The sequence below is a fragment of the Microtus ochrogaster genome, linkage group LG5 (assembly GCF_000317375.1).
Source record: "Microtus ochrogaster isolate Prairie Vole_2 linkage group LG5, MicOch1.0, whole genome shotgun sequence".
In the NCBI taxonomy this organism is placed as follows: Eukaryota; Metazoa; Chordata; class Mammalia; order Rodentia; family Cricetidae; genus Microtus; species Microtus ochrogaster.
Window position 1 is genome coordinate 50,791,301 of NC_022031.1, and position 14,823 is coordinate 50,806,123.

The 14,823-nt window shown below is 45.7% G+C and overlaps 1 protein-coding gene across 3 annotated transcripts in view; it reads left to right on the forward strand.

Annotated features, from left to right (window-relative positions):
- Positions 1 to 14,823, forward strand: part of Akap2 (A-kinase anchoring protein 2) — a 240,776-nt gene that overhangs the window by 38,879 nt on the left and 187,074 nt on the right. For all 3 annotated transcript variants that reach the window (XM_026786658.1, XM_026786656.1, XM_026786657.1), the window contains exons 3-4: positions 610 to 724; positions 1,695 to 1,716. In XM_026786658.1, coding sequence (XP_026642459.1) covers positions 610 to 724; positions 1,695 to 1,716 — 137 coding nt within the window. The remainder of the gene's footprint in view (positions 1 to 609; positions 725 to 1,694; positions 1,717 to 14,823) is intronic.

Consider the following 14,823-nt stretch of genomic DNA (forward strand, 5'->3'; position numbering starts at 1 on the left):
GTCTCGTAGCAATACTAAAAGTTCCCGAATAGTTGTATCACCTAAAACTGTCCAGAAACTTGGGGGCAGTTGCGTCTGTCCCATCCATTGTGTCTGGTTTGGGCAGTAGAGGTCCTAGAGGGAGAGACAGTAACTCCAAGGTTCTGGTCACCAACCACTTCTTAGCAGTATATTTCCTTTGAGGAACACTAGCCTTTTTCCCTTTGGCCTTTTGCCCTTTGGCCATCTAAAGAAAAGAGGCATTCTTCTGAAATCTGAAATAGGTAGGAGAATCTGAAGCTTTTTCCTTCCAATTGTATGCCCTGAGCTGTGTGAGCCCAGTCTACCTCTGAATAAGAAATATACACATCACCGGGGCAATGGACAGACACCAAACATGTTGCAGAGTGGTGACCATGAAGCAATGGAGGCATGCCTGGGTTATTTCTCTTTGGTCAATGTCTTCCTGGCAACAGAGCTACAGGATACTCCGTAATGGAAAAACCTTGGCCTGGTTTTTCAGGGTAGTGAGCAGTGGGAGGCACAGGTTGCTCAGCAGGAAGGTGGCTGTTTCCTTGCCACTGGACGGCAGGACAATAAAGCATCTTGTCCTCTGTTTGTGTCTTCCAGGCTGGAGCAGGAAATACAAGTGCTCGAAAGTGAAGAGTCCCAGATATCTGCCAAAGAGCAGCTCATCCTCGAGAAACTGAAGGAGACAGAGAAATCCTTCCAGGACTTGCAGAAGGTGAGGAAAGAAAAGCAGCATTTCTCTAAATCACAGGGGTGGAGGGGCCAGGTCCCTAGAGAAGCAGACAACAGTGCTTCTCAGCCTTCTTAATGCTGCGACCCTTTAATACAGTTCCTCATGGTGTGGTGACCCTCCAGCCATAAAATCATTTCGTTGCTATTCATAATTGTAGTTTTGCTACTGTTATGAATTGTAATATAAATATCTGATATGCAATATATCTGATATGTGACCCCCCAAAGGGTTCACAGCCCACAAATTGAGAACCACTGGGCCTGAGAAATCTGAACCCTACCCTGAAAAGAGCGCAGAAGTGGCATGAGCCAGGTCCATCCCAGAAACAGAGCAGCCCATCTGCGTTGGGAGGCATGGAGACGTTTGATTAATCCTGTTTGTCTGCTGATCTCCCCACCCCTTATCTCCCAAATGTCTGAAAAGTCTTCAGATTGGCACCAGAAGTATAAATTCAGCCCCTTTTAAGCAGGTTAGATGACCCTGTGTGGGTTTAGTCAGAATTCCCTTTGAGTATTCCCTTTAGGAGAGGGCGAGAGGAGACCTGTAGCAAGTGGGCGGGAATCCCAACACACACCCTGTAAATGCATGGAATTCCCCCACGTGAAAACAAACATTTCTGTGTGGTAACACAGAGAGGCCCTGTTTTCTCAAAACCCCATTTTCGGCCTCCTGCCTCTGTGATTACAACAACAACAAAAAAAGCTGTATACAATTAAGTTCGGGACGGGACTTTTCTAACATAGCATTATCAACGTAACTCAGGAGAGTTGCTGGATGGTTGAAATTATACTCAGCTGAGTAGGGCACATCCTTAACTGACCCCAGAAGAAAAGAGAAAAGCAAGCTCGGGTCTTTCCTGTTGCCTGCTGAGTTCTGGCTCTGTGTCCGGGGCTGGGGGTTGGGACATGTCACACACGCACAGTGACGCTCTGCCCTGCTTTTGTCTCCACAGAGTTTCTCCACGGCTGATGGAGGTAAGTGCTTTCTGCCCTGGCTGTACTCAAATGCTTCCCTCCTGGTCCACTGAGTGGGTCTCATGCATACAGGCTCACCAGGAGACAGATGTGAAGTGGCCCTTCCTAAGGGCATCCCCGGCAAGGGCATCAAGAGGTCAACATTGCCATCGTTACCGCCTCTGCTTCTTGACTTGATACTTCTATTAGCATATTGGCCAGTAGTTGTTTTTTTTTTTGTTTTTTTTTTTTCCCAGTTTAAGCCTCCCAAAAGACTTGCTGTTGGACTTTTCTTGAAAAGGGTTGGCAAAAGAACATGCTGGAGTCAGAACTAAGTTTCTTACAGGAACCAACCCATCCTCACAAGTCGCTAAGTCTCCAGGTCACATGAGAGGTGTCTTGGTGTTTAGGAAACCCTTCTAAGGCCTCTGGAACTTTCTTTGGAAAGGATAGAGGACCTCTTTTCCTCCATCCTCCTAGGCCAGCAGTGTCTCTCTAACCTTCCAGGGAAACTAGATGAGACAGAATTTCCTCCCTCCCATGACATCTGACCCTGAGCCCTGGAGAGTGGACATAGGACTCTCGTACCCCTGCTCCCAGCCAGACAGAAGGGACAGGTCTTTCTCCTGTCCCCTCCTCTGCCTTCGTGGGCTGTGGGGATGAACTTGGGACTCTCTTCTGGGATTCACTGTATCCCCTGACCTCAGCTACAAACTCAAAGTTGCTGTTTTCATCTTGGCCCTCATGAGATGGGCTTTGAAATGCAAGGGCGCATGGGAGCCTCAGCTGCTACCTGCTTCTCATGTGGCTCCCACACAGTCAGCCTCTAGCTCAGGAAGAGAATGAGGGGTCAGAGGACTTGGCTTGGCATCAGAATGTTTCCCATTGTCATTGAGGGAGAAAAAAAAATAGAGGATCTGGATTTCTTCTGGATCGGCCACAGACCAGGTATTTGCAGGTAGGGCAGTTCTGTCTGGTACAAAAGATAGGCAAAAAAATAAAATAAAATAAAATAAAATAAAACAATAGAGAAGATATCATGAACCCCACCCCCCAGCAAGTAAAAGATCTGGATTTGAGCTCCCTCGTAGGTGATCTTTGAGAAGACACCAATGAAAGCCTCTGTTCTCAGAACCTGAGGCAAGGGACGCAGCAGCAGGAACTCTGGGAGAAGAGGAACAACCACATTTCTAGGAGAGAAGCCCAACCCCCTAGGTTGTGGCTTAACTGGGGCACGTGGGGGCGCTACACAGAGAACAGCAGAGTTCACATATCGGGGAGGTGGAATCGCTGCCAGGCCATGCTGGGGCTGGAACACGTACCCACAGACGCTTGTATCTGTAGAAGTCATGTTCTCTCATGCTGTGCCCCTTCCCAGTTCCTTGTACTCCATCCTCTAACCAGAACCTTGCTTGGACTTTTCTCTGATAGTCGGGGTAGGGAAGGAATCTGTATACCCTGCCCCTCAGCTGGGTGTGTCTGGCATAGATGTCTGTGTAGTCTACTACTTAATAAGCCAACATGGAGCCATGTTGCAATCTGTTACCCTAGTCTCTTTCCTTTGCATCCCAGAAAGTCCACTCATTTCCTCCTGCAGCCTTCCCACAGTTTTTTATGGATCCTGCAAACACTCCCAGAGGCAGGAAGCAGCCTGGCAAAAGACTTTGGAAGCCCCAAGATGGGTAAACACAGGCTAAGAAGGCTATGATTCTCAGGGATCCTGGGGAGGTATTTCTGTGGTCTTCCCTGTCACCCTATGTTGTGACTCCTGACCTCTGTGTTGGTGACTTCTCCATCAGTTGTACCTATTAGCAAAGGAAGATGTCTAAGGAAGGGCACACATGCTAATAAGAATATGATCCATGCCAAGGTCATTTTATGATCTGAGAATAAAACCCCAAATGCATCCCACTTGGGGAACATTGGGCAGTCTGTTTTCAAATTCTTCCTTCCAAAAAATTCTAAGTTGAGGAGACCTTCTTAGAATCAATCAACTGTTGCTATTAAGACTTAGTAAGAAATTATTCTAGAGAATATAGATATTATAGATACTGAAAGAAAAACTCAGTCCCAGTATCATAGATGGGCTGGCCACAGAATCTAGTTCTAGCTTGGACTATGTGAACTGTGTAGTGACTGCAGAGTGTCAGTCCCAGCATTTTCTACCTAAGAATGCATATGTGTGAGTGCATGTGTGTGTGTGTGTGTGTGTGTGTGTGTGTTTGTAGACACACACACAATGGCTCTTCTTTGGGTACCCCCTGCATATGATCCCACATATATTAGAGGAAGTGGTAATATTGCTGAGTCTTTGATGGTGTTTGATGTCATGGAAGCCCTGCTCATCAAGAACGGTTCATTCCACTCTTGATTGCAATTTCCTGATGAAGCTATAATGCGTCTCTCCGCTATTTAAATAGCATTATTACCTACCAGAGCCTTCACTGTTTTTTGTGAGTATAAATCACATATGGTATATACTTATTGTGTGATAAATACCGGGACCAAAAAAAATCAACTTCAAGGAAGAGTTTGTGTCAACTCACAATCCGAGGTTCAGCATAGTAGGGAAGTCAAGGGAGTAGGAATTTAAAACAGCTGGTCACATTGCACCCACAGTCAAGAGTAGAGAGAAGTGGCTACGTGTCTGCATATTGGAGCTCAATCGCCTCTCTTCATTGACACAGTCCAGGATCCCCTACGTGGGAGATGGCACCACCCACAATGTTCAGGTCTTCCCGTACCAGTTAACATGAGACAGTCTCTCAAGGGGCTGGAGAGACTGATCCGCATCCAAGAGTACTTGTTGCTCTTGCAAATGACCCAGGTTCAGTTCCCAACACCCACAATGTGCCCTCCAGTTCCAGGGGATCCAATATCCTCTTCTGCATTCTGAGGGCACCAGACATGGATGTGATACACATGATACATACAGGCAAAACACTTATATTTAAAAAATAAAATAAATCTTAAAAAACTTAAGGCAATTCCCCACAGATATGCCTATAGGCTAATCCAATCCAGAAAAACCCCTCTTTGAGACAGTTTTCCCAGCTGATTCTAGATTATGGCAATTTGACAGTTAAGGTAGCCAGCATAGTATATATCTACAGTATATATCTAATGTGAAGCCTTGGCCAAAACAAAGGATCGTGTACGTCCTGGGCCTATCCCAGTCTTGCTGTTGGATGCTGATCTTAGATTCCTGTCCTGTGCCAGTCTATGGTGTCCTGGAGCCAAACCATGATTGGGAAATCTCGATATTTTGTTGCCTATTAAGACTTGATTCAAGAGTTCTCAGTGGGGCTGCACCTCCAGTTATAGCTACACGTGTTCTTCATAACGACTACAGTGCTTTAGCTAGACTGGAAAGAAGATGCGCTCTTAATTTCTTCCCCTTATGTGATGTGCTCTCTGACAGCAGAGAGAAAAAGAGACCCCTGGTGTTAATAGAAAAAGGACACTAGTTAATAGCTAAAGGCCATTTGCTATTCTGTGTGCTGTGTTTTCACAGACCTCCTGGCTATGTAACAAATACGGTTTAGTACTTCCTTCCTTCTCCTCCTCTTCCTCCTCCTCCTTTCCTTCTTCCTCTTCTTCTTTTGTTTTTTTTTTCTTTATGGGGGAGGTGTGTTTTGTTTTGTTTTGTTTTAAGACGGGATCTTTCTATCTAGTCCTGACTGGAGCTTACTCTGTAGACCAGGCTGGCCTCCAACTCACAGGGACCTACCTTCCTCTGCCTTCTGAGTGCTGGGATTAAAAGTGTGCACCACCACACCTGACCTAAGGTTTGCACTTAAGGACACATTGAGGAGGCTACTCTGGTCTCCCTCTGACATCTCCCTCTCTATCCCTTATCTCCTAGCAGAAGTCATGTAGCCCCCAGCCCTCTGAGAGTTGTGGTCATTGGGCCTGCATCTGGCGCACATTAGACAAGGGTACTTCCGTCACCCATTCACATCTGCCCTGGAACAACCTCCTGGAGTACGATAAGACATAAACCCTGAGCTACAGGCTCTTTCAGAAGCTCACTCTCGTGTCTGTAAGTGGCGTTTGCTTCCAGCTGCTAAAATGTTCACCTTAGCAACACTATGCTTAGCATAGAATGTGCTAGACACGTGTGTGCTCAATCTCTGAGGTCTTACTTGGTCTATTTAACGGCTTAAACCTCCATTTCATTTGAATGCAAAAGGTCATACTTGTGGAGGTCCCTCCCATTCCAGAGGTGTATGGAAGTCTTTGGTGAAACTCAGAAGGTCTGCAAGGCTGGTCTAGTCATCGTCCCTCTCCTTAGTTGTTCTAGTACCTGATAGCTCTGTCATCTTTTCATGAACTGCTGTTGTCAAAAGGCTCCTAGCCCCTCCAGACTGACGAATGTCGAGCTGCTGCTGTCGCTGGCCCTGCCTTGTGCTTGCCTGGGGCACACATCCTCCCATACCTCCCCCACAGTGAGAGCAGGGAGACAGCAGCAGTCTCCGAGTTCCGGAGTAATAGAAGCTCAAAGTTAGAGAAAAATATTCAACGTTGGTATGGCTAGGCAGCCCCCGGCTCAAATCCAGACCCGTCTTTAGGCATTCCCCTCCAGGCAGCTTCATAACCGCTTCCCAGCTGACTTCCTTCCTGTAGCAAAAGGAGTTTCAGATCTGTCTTTCCTGCCCGGGATCTGGAGCCTGTGCAGCTGGGGAAAGAGAAGAAAATGCGAACCTTGCTCCAGTCTAGCGTCTTCTCACCTCGTGCTTATGTCGTGTTCCTTGTTTTGTTTGGCTTGGGGGATTGTTTGGGACAGCCTTGGACTAGCCCTGGCTGGGCTCGAATTCTACACACAGTGGCTGACCTCAAACTTGCGGCAATCCTCCTGCCTCTGCCTCCCGAATCCTGAGATTACAGGTGTGCACTACCATATTCTGTCTGGGGTTTTGTTGTTCTTCTTGGGCTGGCTTGCAACTTGGTATGTAGCCCAGGCTGGCTTGAACTCATCACTGTCCTCCCGCTTAACATCCCAGATGTTGGGATGACAGGCCTAAGACGCCTTATCTTTATTGTGTCCTGTGTTTTTATCCCACGTGGTTGATGTGGAAAAATAAATCCATTGTCTTAGAGAAAGTCCACCTTTGCCCTAAGAACACGATGGTTCATTATCAGTACATCCTGCAGTGTTCGGACTCATATGTGAGTCAGTGTGCATGGCCCGGTTGCCATGGAGTAAAACTGATCCTAGTCCAGTGTCTGTTTATAGATCTTTCCAGTGTAAAGGCTAAAAAGGGCGGGGGAGTAAGAAAAAAGATCTGCCAGAACTAAGGCAACATAATAGGTGTAAACAGGGCACAGAACTAGAGAGATGACTCAGTGGCTAAGAACACAGGCTCGGCAATCATGAGGACTAAATTCCAGACCCCAGCCCCAGCATAGTAAGTCAGGCATCCCTGTGACCTCATCTCCAAGGGGTGATAGAAACAAAAAGACTGCTGGGCTTTGCTAGCTGAGAAAATGCAAGCCCCCAGGTTCGTGGAGAGACCTTGCCTCAAAGGAATAAATAGAAAGTGGTAGAGGAGACACCTCCTGGCCTCTTCCAGCCTCTGTGGGTGCATGCATGTGCACCCACAAACACACACGACTATACAACTCAAAACGCACATATACTTTTTTTTTGCGTTAGAGCAGGTGTAAGATATGAAACAGGTAAAGGGCTGATGGGGGCCCAAAGTGGGAGGAGCTAGGGCTTCCGTCCCAGGTCCTGAGTAAACTGTGGGCAGTAGGTCACAGGACAGAATAGAAGAGAAACTGCAGATGAATAGCTACACAGATTCTGGTGGGGGCATGTTGAGGACACAGCGGGTCGTCCCATGCCACTACTACTGAGTGATTATTGTTCCAAGTTCCTGGGACTTAACCACGACGCACAAAAAGAAGTAGCATCGCACAGAGCCCAGCTGCCTAGCAACTTCCTTCTTTGCTTTCCTGTTTCTCTCTGGGAGACTCCCAATTCTTTTTGTCTGGCTCCACGACTTTCCTTGCCTTAACCTTGGCATACCAGTCAGTGTTCATCCCCTTCAGGTTTTGCCTCCTAAGTGGGCTCGTCAAGGTGTTTATCCAAGTGCGGCTGATGGTCTCCCTCCTTAGCCCAGTGACACACACTTTGCTGAGCCAGCAGTGAGTTCACTTGGCCATGTTATTTGAAACCTCAGCCTGAAGCAGCAAATTATGGGACGAATTCTGGAGTTTGCTCTCGTGTGTGTAAACAGTGGCCTTCTGAATGAAAGTATCTCCGAAAGCTCTGTTTCCAGTTCAGAGAACACACTTGACCTTTTCCCCGCTTGCCTTGCATTTATGGTTTGTTAATACAATCGGGGACTACAGAAACTACAAATCTCTGTTTCTAAAACTTTATATTGATTTAATATAGATTATGTATAGTCTCCTTTTTGTCAATAAACAGTGGATTGACTAAGCTAAATACATATCAAATATATTTGTCACTCTTTCTTACATGTGAAGAAATTATGCTTTGGAAATAACATCATTTTAAAAATCTTCAGAATGGATTGCTTTTCAACTCAGGCAGAAATTTCCTTCCACTATGACCTGGCATTCAGCTTTGCTTTAGTTCTAGATTTCACCATGAGTGATCTTTATATCTATACTACAAATGAGCTGATTTAACTTCCTTAATAATATACATTGTGTACATACTTGGTGCTGGCCTAAGACCCAGGGAGGTCATGATGAGCAGAGAACAGTCTCTGTTTTCATTGAGTTTCCTAGTCCAATAGGACAGGAAAGACAGTTAGGAATCACAGGAAATGTATTTAGACTAGAATACGGAAGTACCGTACTGTAGTAAAAACAGAGATGTTCTTAACCTGGAAGGCATAGAGCTTCATCCCGGGAGTGATGGGGAGGAGGGGTAGCGCTTAGGATGTGTAGGAAGTCACACATAGAGCGGAGTGCACAGAGTGCACAGGGGTGAGCCTAGAGGCACACGGGAACAGATGCTAGACTTGGGAGGGCATAAAGTATTAGAGAGAGAGAGAAAAAAAATGATAGTGCTAACAATCTGGGAAAAAAAGCAAGGGGGAAAGTCAGAGCAAACCCTTACAGGCATTTATGTTTATTGTTTGGGGATCATCAGGCAGTGAATTCTAAAGAAATGATCTAAACCAAGACTATAAACAGCCATGTATGTGATATTGTTTTCATAATTTCCAAAAATAATTTGTGCATTTAATTTTTGCCAAAAGAAGACAATATATACTAGCCATAGTCCCACATAGTGTACTTAGTATCTACTGGCTGCAAATGAGTCTGATTCTGTTATTCTATAGTAGGAGCACAGTAACTGATTTTTTAAAAAATAAAAATCTTTCACTGGACATTGGTGGCACATGCTTTTAGTCTCAGCACTCAGGAAGTTGAGGCAGGCAATCTCTGTGAGTTCGAGGCCAGTCTGGTCTACAGAGCATGTTCCAAGGAGGGAAGGACAACCTTCACTTTCATTTAAATATTTAAAAAAGAAAAAAAAAGAAAAAAGAGGGATTAAGAGCACTAACTGCTCTTCCAGAGAACCCGCAATTCCCAGCACCCACATGGCAGCTCGCATCTGTCTGTAACTCCAGTTCTAGGGGCTCTGATCCCAGCACGCAGACATGCATGCAGGCAAAACACCAATGTACATAAAAATAAATAAAGAAAATATATTTTTAAAAAGGAAAGAAATAAGAACTGGGCAGTGGTGGCGCACATATCCCAGCACTCAGGAGGTGGAGGCGGGTGGATCTCTGAGTTTGAGGACAGCTTGGTCTACAAAGCAAGTTCCAGGACAGCCAAGATTATACAGAGAAACCTTGTCTTAAAATATAATTAATTAATTAAAATTGTATGTATGTATGTATATGTGTGTATATGTAAATATGTATACATAGTTCAGAGGTAAATTCAGATTTTCTGAAAACTAGGTTTTGGCAGTAGGGGACAGAGTCTGTCTTTAAAGGATGGGGATTCCTTTTGGTAGTTTCAGAGGGATAAAGGCACCCAGTAGGGCAGGGAACACAGCAGTAGCCACTGTTACTTTTCTCTGCCGGACAGTGTCAGTGTATCAGACTTGTCTAGCATGTAACAAGGCCCTGGATTCAGCCTCAGCATTGCAGAGGGAACAAAGAGTAACTCAGTGTGGTAAGAAGGGGGACACACTGTTCTTTGCACATCTCAGTGGATATCCCGTGTTGGCTCAGTGGTACCGACTTCATCATGCCTTTGCTTCTTTCCACCATCTGGACTCATTGTCCTAGGTTCTGGAACTTTCTGATGACTCTTCCCATATACAGACACCCTTGGGACTTGAGCTCTCTGACCAGGACCCCTCCTGCCTCAGCTACTCTGCATACTTCCAGCTGCTGAGCTAGCGCTCGCTCGGCCTTGTTGACGCTGATCGCCTTGTCCATTATGTAGGGCAAGCAAGCTGCTGTCTGGGCAGTGAACTAGTGCTGGGCCTCCCAACACTGTGCCTGTTGTATTCCCTGTTTTCTGTTCCCAAATACAGTCAGCTCGGCTTCCTCTCAGCTCCCTGGCCTGCCAGTCTGGTCACCCACAGCGGATCCATCACCAGGGCAGGAAGGGGCCTGCAGAGAGGCTGGTAAGTCCCCAAACCCTTTGGCTTTGACTCCAGGACTGTCCGGGGCCTTGTGCTCTTCTGAGCTTGGTTTGCAAGATAGGTGCCTTGGTGTCCTCACACAGAGAGACTCTTCCTAGCCAGCTCTCAGGTGATGCGGCACAGACAATGGCCACACAAGGCAGGCCCTGGCCCCATAGGTATCTGAGGTCTAGTAGGAGGGAGATGTAAAGAAACCACAGGACACTGTCTCTCCAGCTTTGGTGGGAAGGGGACATGTTCTTCTAGTATCTGTGGTCACTGTACCTCGCTCTGCTCTTAAGGTGAATCTGTATTGTATGTACTGTGTCTCTGGGGTTTTTGATTTCCCTCACTGATATTGTAGATTCTGAAGGGGCTGTGCTTGAGGCTGGGTAGGAAGGGTTTTCAAAGCTTATGAACCTCTCGCAAGAATCCTTTGAGGATCAAGCTCTTCCTATAAATATGAATATGTACCCCTAAGTCTTCACTTTTCTGGAGTTTTTAGTTATTGGAGGATATTTAGGGGTGATCAGACAATTAAAGAATGTGTGCTTCTTGCTAGTGTTTCTGACAGTGGGCCGCTATACAGACTCCGTATTTGTGAAGGTAGAATGTGAAGAGCCACACTCAGAGATGTGCCCCAGAGACGAGAGTACGGGGATGCGAACAGCAGATCTCCCCACCAACCTTTTTGCTCTGCTCAGCAAGGTGGGTGAGGGTGGAGGAAGGAACAAGTAGCCCTGAGCCACAGTTAGTGGCAGTACAGGTGGACTCAACTATGAACACTGGGTTTTGGTTTATCTACTCGAGGTAAACTCACATTTAAAACGAGTCTCATAATAACATAGTTAATAAAACAAAATCATTGTGGGCTTTTAGACCAGAATGAACCTTATATAGGTCAACCTGAATATTTTTTTGAAACCAAAAGTCCCTCCTTATTTTAATATAAGGCAAAATTAAAAGCTAATCGTCGACCTAGGTGGCATATCCATGGACTAAATTTCAATGTCTAGGAGACATCTCTCAACACTTCCTTACACTTAGTTTTTACAAGAATTCTGAAGCCTGGTGGGGCTGCAAGTGGCATTTGGCCACACCCAAAGCAGGTCCCCATCCCTGGAGATCCAGAGGAGGATTAAGCTGGAACCTGAAGCTTATAGTTCTTATACGAAGATTCACTAGCAGTCTTGCTGGGGACTCTTCCAAGTGTGCCAGGGTGTGTGTCCAAGGTCAGCTGGGGAATAGATGTTGAAAAGTCACGTCTTCCTACCTGTTACTACAGATCAACTGGGGAATAGATGTTAAAAATTCATGTCTTCCTATCTATTGCTACAGATTTGGTGCTGATGGATCCTGGCAATTTGTGGCAAGAAACTTTCTATTCTTTTCTTAAAAGGACATGAAGTATGATCTTACTGAAGGGTTGGTCAGTCCTTAGATGGGGTGTGTGAGAGAATTCATGTCAAGAGGTAGAAATGGAGGCTGAGAGTAGTGGTACCCTCCCTTAATCCCAGCACTAAGTATTATCCACTGCTCATACCCGTCTCTCCAGGCTGCCCAAAGCCCTGGGCCATCACAAAGGTTTCTGTCTTTTCGGGGTCGGGGACAAGAACTAAAGCTCCAAATCAAAGTACCAAAATAGGCCCTCGTTTGTGTTCCTTTAGAAAATCAAGTCATGTTGACCCTTAATCATTATCAGTAAAATTGACACACTGCCCAGCTGTCTTGCTGAACTAGTGGAAGACACACAAATGTTCCACGTGCCCCATTCCTGCTCATGCCAATGTACAAGGTTTGGAAATCAACAGCTGGGTATCTCTCGCACTAAAAGTGTGCTTCCCGATTCTAAGCAGCCTCTCAAGGCGGCTTTCGTTAAGTGGTCTTGAACCTCATGTCCCTCACCCACCAGGTCCTTTTTCTGGAAACCGTGGAAAGCCTTTCGCCAGCTCCATCTCATGTCCACGGGGCTCCCGCACAGTCCTGGAGGGGTTCCTGGCCACGAAAGCTCTTTTCTCGTTTCCCCTCCTTTGAGTCTCAACTCTGCGCAGACTGCAGAAGCCCTCCATGTGGGGAGGCCTAAGGACTGTCAGGCCAACTGGAGGTCCTTCGTGAGGCGAGAGGTGAAGGCATGCTGGAGGGGAAAGACTTTGGCTATAAACCTCTTGGCACAGCGTGTTTTAAAATTGTATGCACTGAAAACAAAATGCTCTCAGGCATGATGGCACAAGCCTGCCATCCCAAGACTGGAGAGGTTGAGGCAGAAAGATTGATTGAGAGTTCAAGGCTCGCCTGGGCAAGTGAGTAAGACTGTGTCACCCCAGCATTCGGGAGGTCCATGCAGAAGGTTCGAGAGTTCAAGGTCATTCTGGACCCCATGGTGAGTTTGAGGACAGTCTAGACTGTATGAGACTATGTCATCAAATGACAGCTGCAGGCATAGCTGAACGGTAGAACATTTGCCTCACGTGCAAAAAGCTTAGTTTAATCCTGGGTGCCCTAGAACAGTTACTCCTCTCATAAACAAGCCAACCAAAACAAAACAAAAAAAAAATCCCCCAAAAGTCACGAATAACCCCCCCATGGCTCAAGAGGTTGAGGAAGAAGGATGGCAAGTTTGAGGCAAAATGGGCTGCACAGCAAGACCCTGTCTCAAAAAAAAAAAACCAAAAACAAAAACTGGGGTTGAACCTGTAACCCAGCGATGGAGCACATGCGTAGGCCTTGGGTTCAGTCCCAACACTGGCAGAAACAGGGAAAATGGGGCTAAAACTGAAGTGATTGCATCCTGCTGGCTCATTGCTGCTGTCATTCAGTTTGGTGTGTGACTGTTTAAGAACACAAGCAAAATAGGAATCTCCCTCATTACAAACACCAAGGTAAGCGTTCTTCCCTCCTGCGTAGCTTGCTGGGCATTTAACTGGCATTTCCATGTTACCATCCAGGCGGACTAAGTATTGCCTTTGATTGTCTTTGGTCAGCTCCGAGATTCTCGGAGTTCCTTCCTTTACCAAGGAAGAGTAAATGCAGAGAGAAATAGAGACCACATCCCCAGTGAACCACTAAAAAAAGAAAGAAAGAAAAAAATCTCTGTGCTTCCTTTTGAAGCTTCCTTTTCACCTAGAAGAATAAAGTATTTGTATAATATTGTATTTTATAACACAAACCTAAGTCAGAAGATACTCTTAAAGTATTCTGTGCTCAATTCTAGAAACACTGAACTGAGCGTATACAATATCTACTTATAAATATGCATATACATACACCCCTAATGGAACTCTGTTTACATGTGGTTCTGTCTCCATGTCGTGTCACATTTAATAACATTTAAAATGACACACAAGAAATAAAAAGGAATCCAGAGGCCAGTGTGGTGGTCCCTGCCTGTAATTTCAGTACCCCCGAGGGTGAGGCTGGAAAGTGAACTTGAAGCCAGCTTGAGCATCACAGGGATTTTGACAAAGGCATTCGAGGTTGGCTCTCCTACTGTCTCCTAAGTCCCTCCTCCACTTAGCAGGAGCTCTGGGTTCCATCATCTGCTTTTCTCTCTCCCCACTACTCCAGCCTCATCACCACCTCTCTGTACCCCACCTCTCTGCACCTCACCTTCTCTCCCACTGAATTCTTTCTTCCTTCTGCCGTGGGCCCACATCACCTTTCCAGAGGAGAACTGCTCACCCTCACCCCATCCTCATCCCACCCCCGCCACCCTCTAGTTCTAGGAGCAGGCAGAGGTGAAAGGAGGCTGGGTGCAGAGTGATGGGGAAGGAGCAATGATGGGGAAGGAGCAATGATGGACCAACTAGGTGGGTTTTCTGGGCAGAGAGATGGACAGCTCGAAACATCCCCGTGTTAATTGTCTGTATCCTGTCACAACATAGAAATATTTTGCTCCATGCTCTGTACTGGTGACAGGTTAATATATCATATTGCTCACATGTTGTTGGAAGTTTGGGAGATAATTCAATATTCTACCTACCACCGTCAATCATTATGTTAATAGTGGTAAAATATATCTTAATCCGAATATGAATTCTTACTTTAATTGTAATATTTTTTTTAAAAAAAACAAGCTTTGGAGTTCATATACAATCATAAATAACCATTTTCTTTTTCTGATCACGTGCTGTATGGAAAATCAGGAAATCACCGAGATAAATATCATTTTTATATCACAGTCTTTGTGTGTGAACCCGTGTACCCCTGTCACAAATAATGGTTGGCTTCCCATAGTATCACTTGAAAAAAATCATTTTCTATGTGCCAAGCAGCCAAATGTTCAACATGGATGTCGTGAAAAGAAGTCACTGGGTTTTCCTTCTGAATGGTTAGCTCAGTGTTCACCTTGAACAGACTGTATCTTAGCATGCAGGTGGCTGGAACAATATTATTGCTGATTTCTTAAACTGTGGCAAGCATTAATTGTGAACCTTTCTTTGGTGTTTTATTATACAAAATATTGGTGAGTGGTGAAGACCATTTAGTACCATTTACTTGTTCAA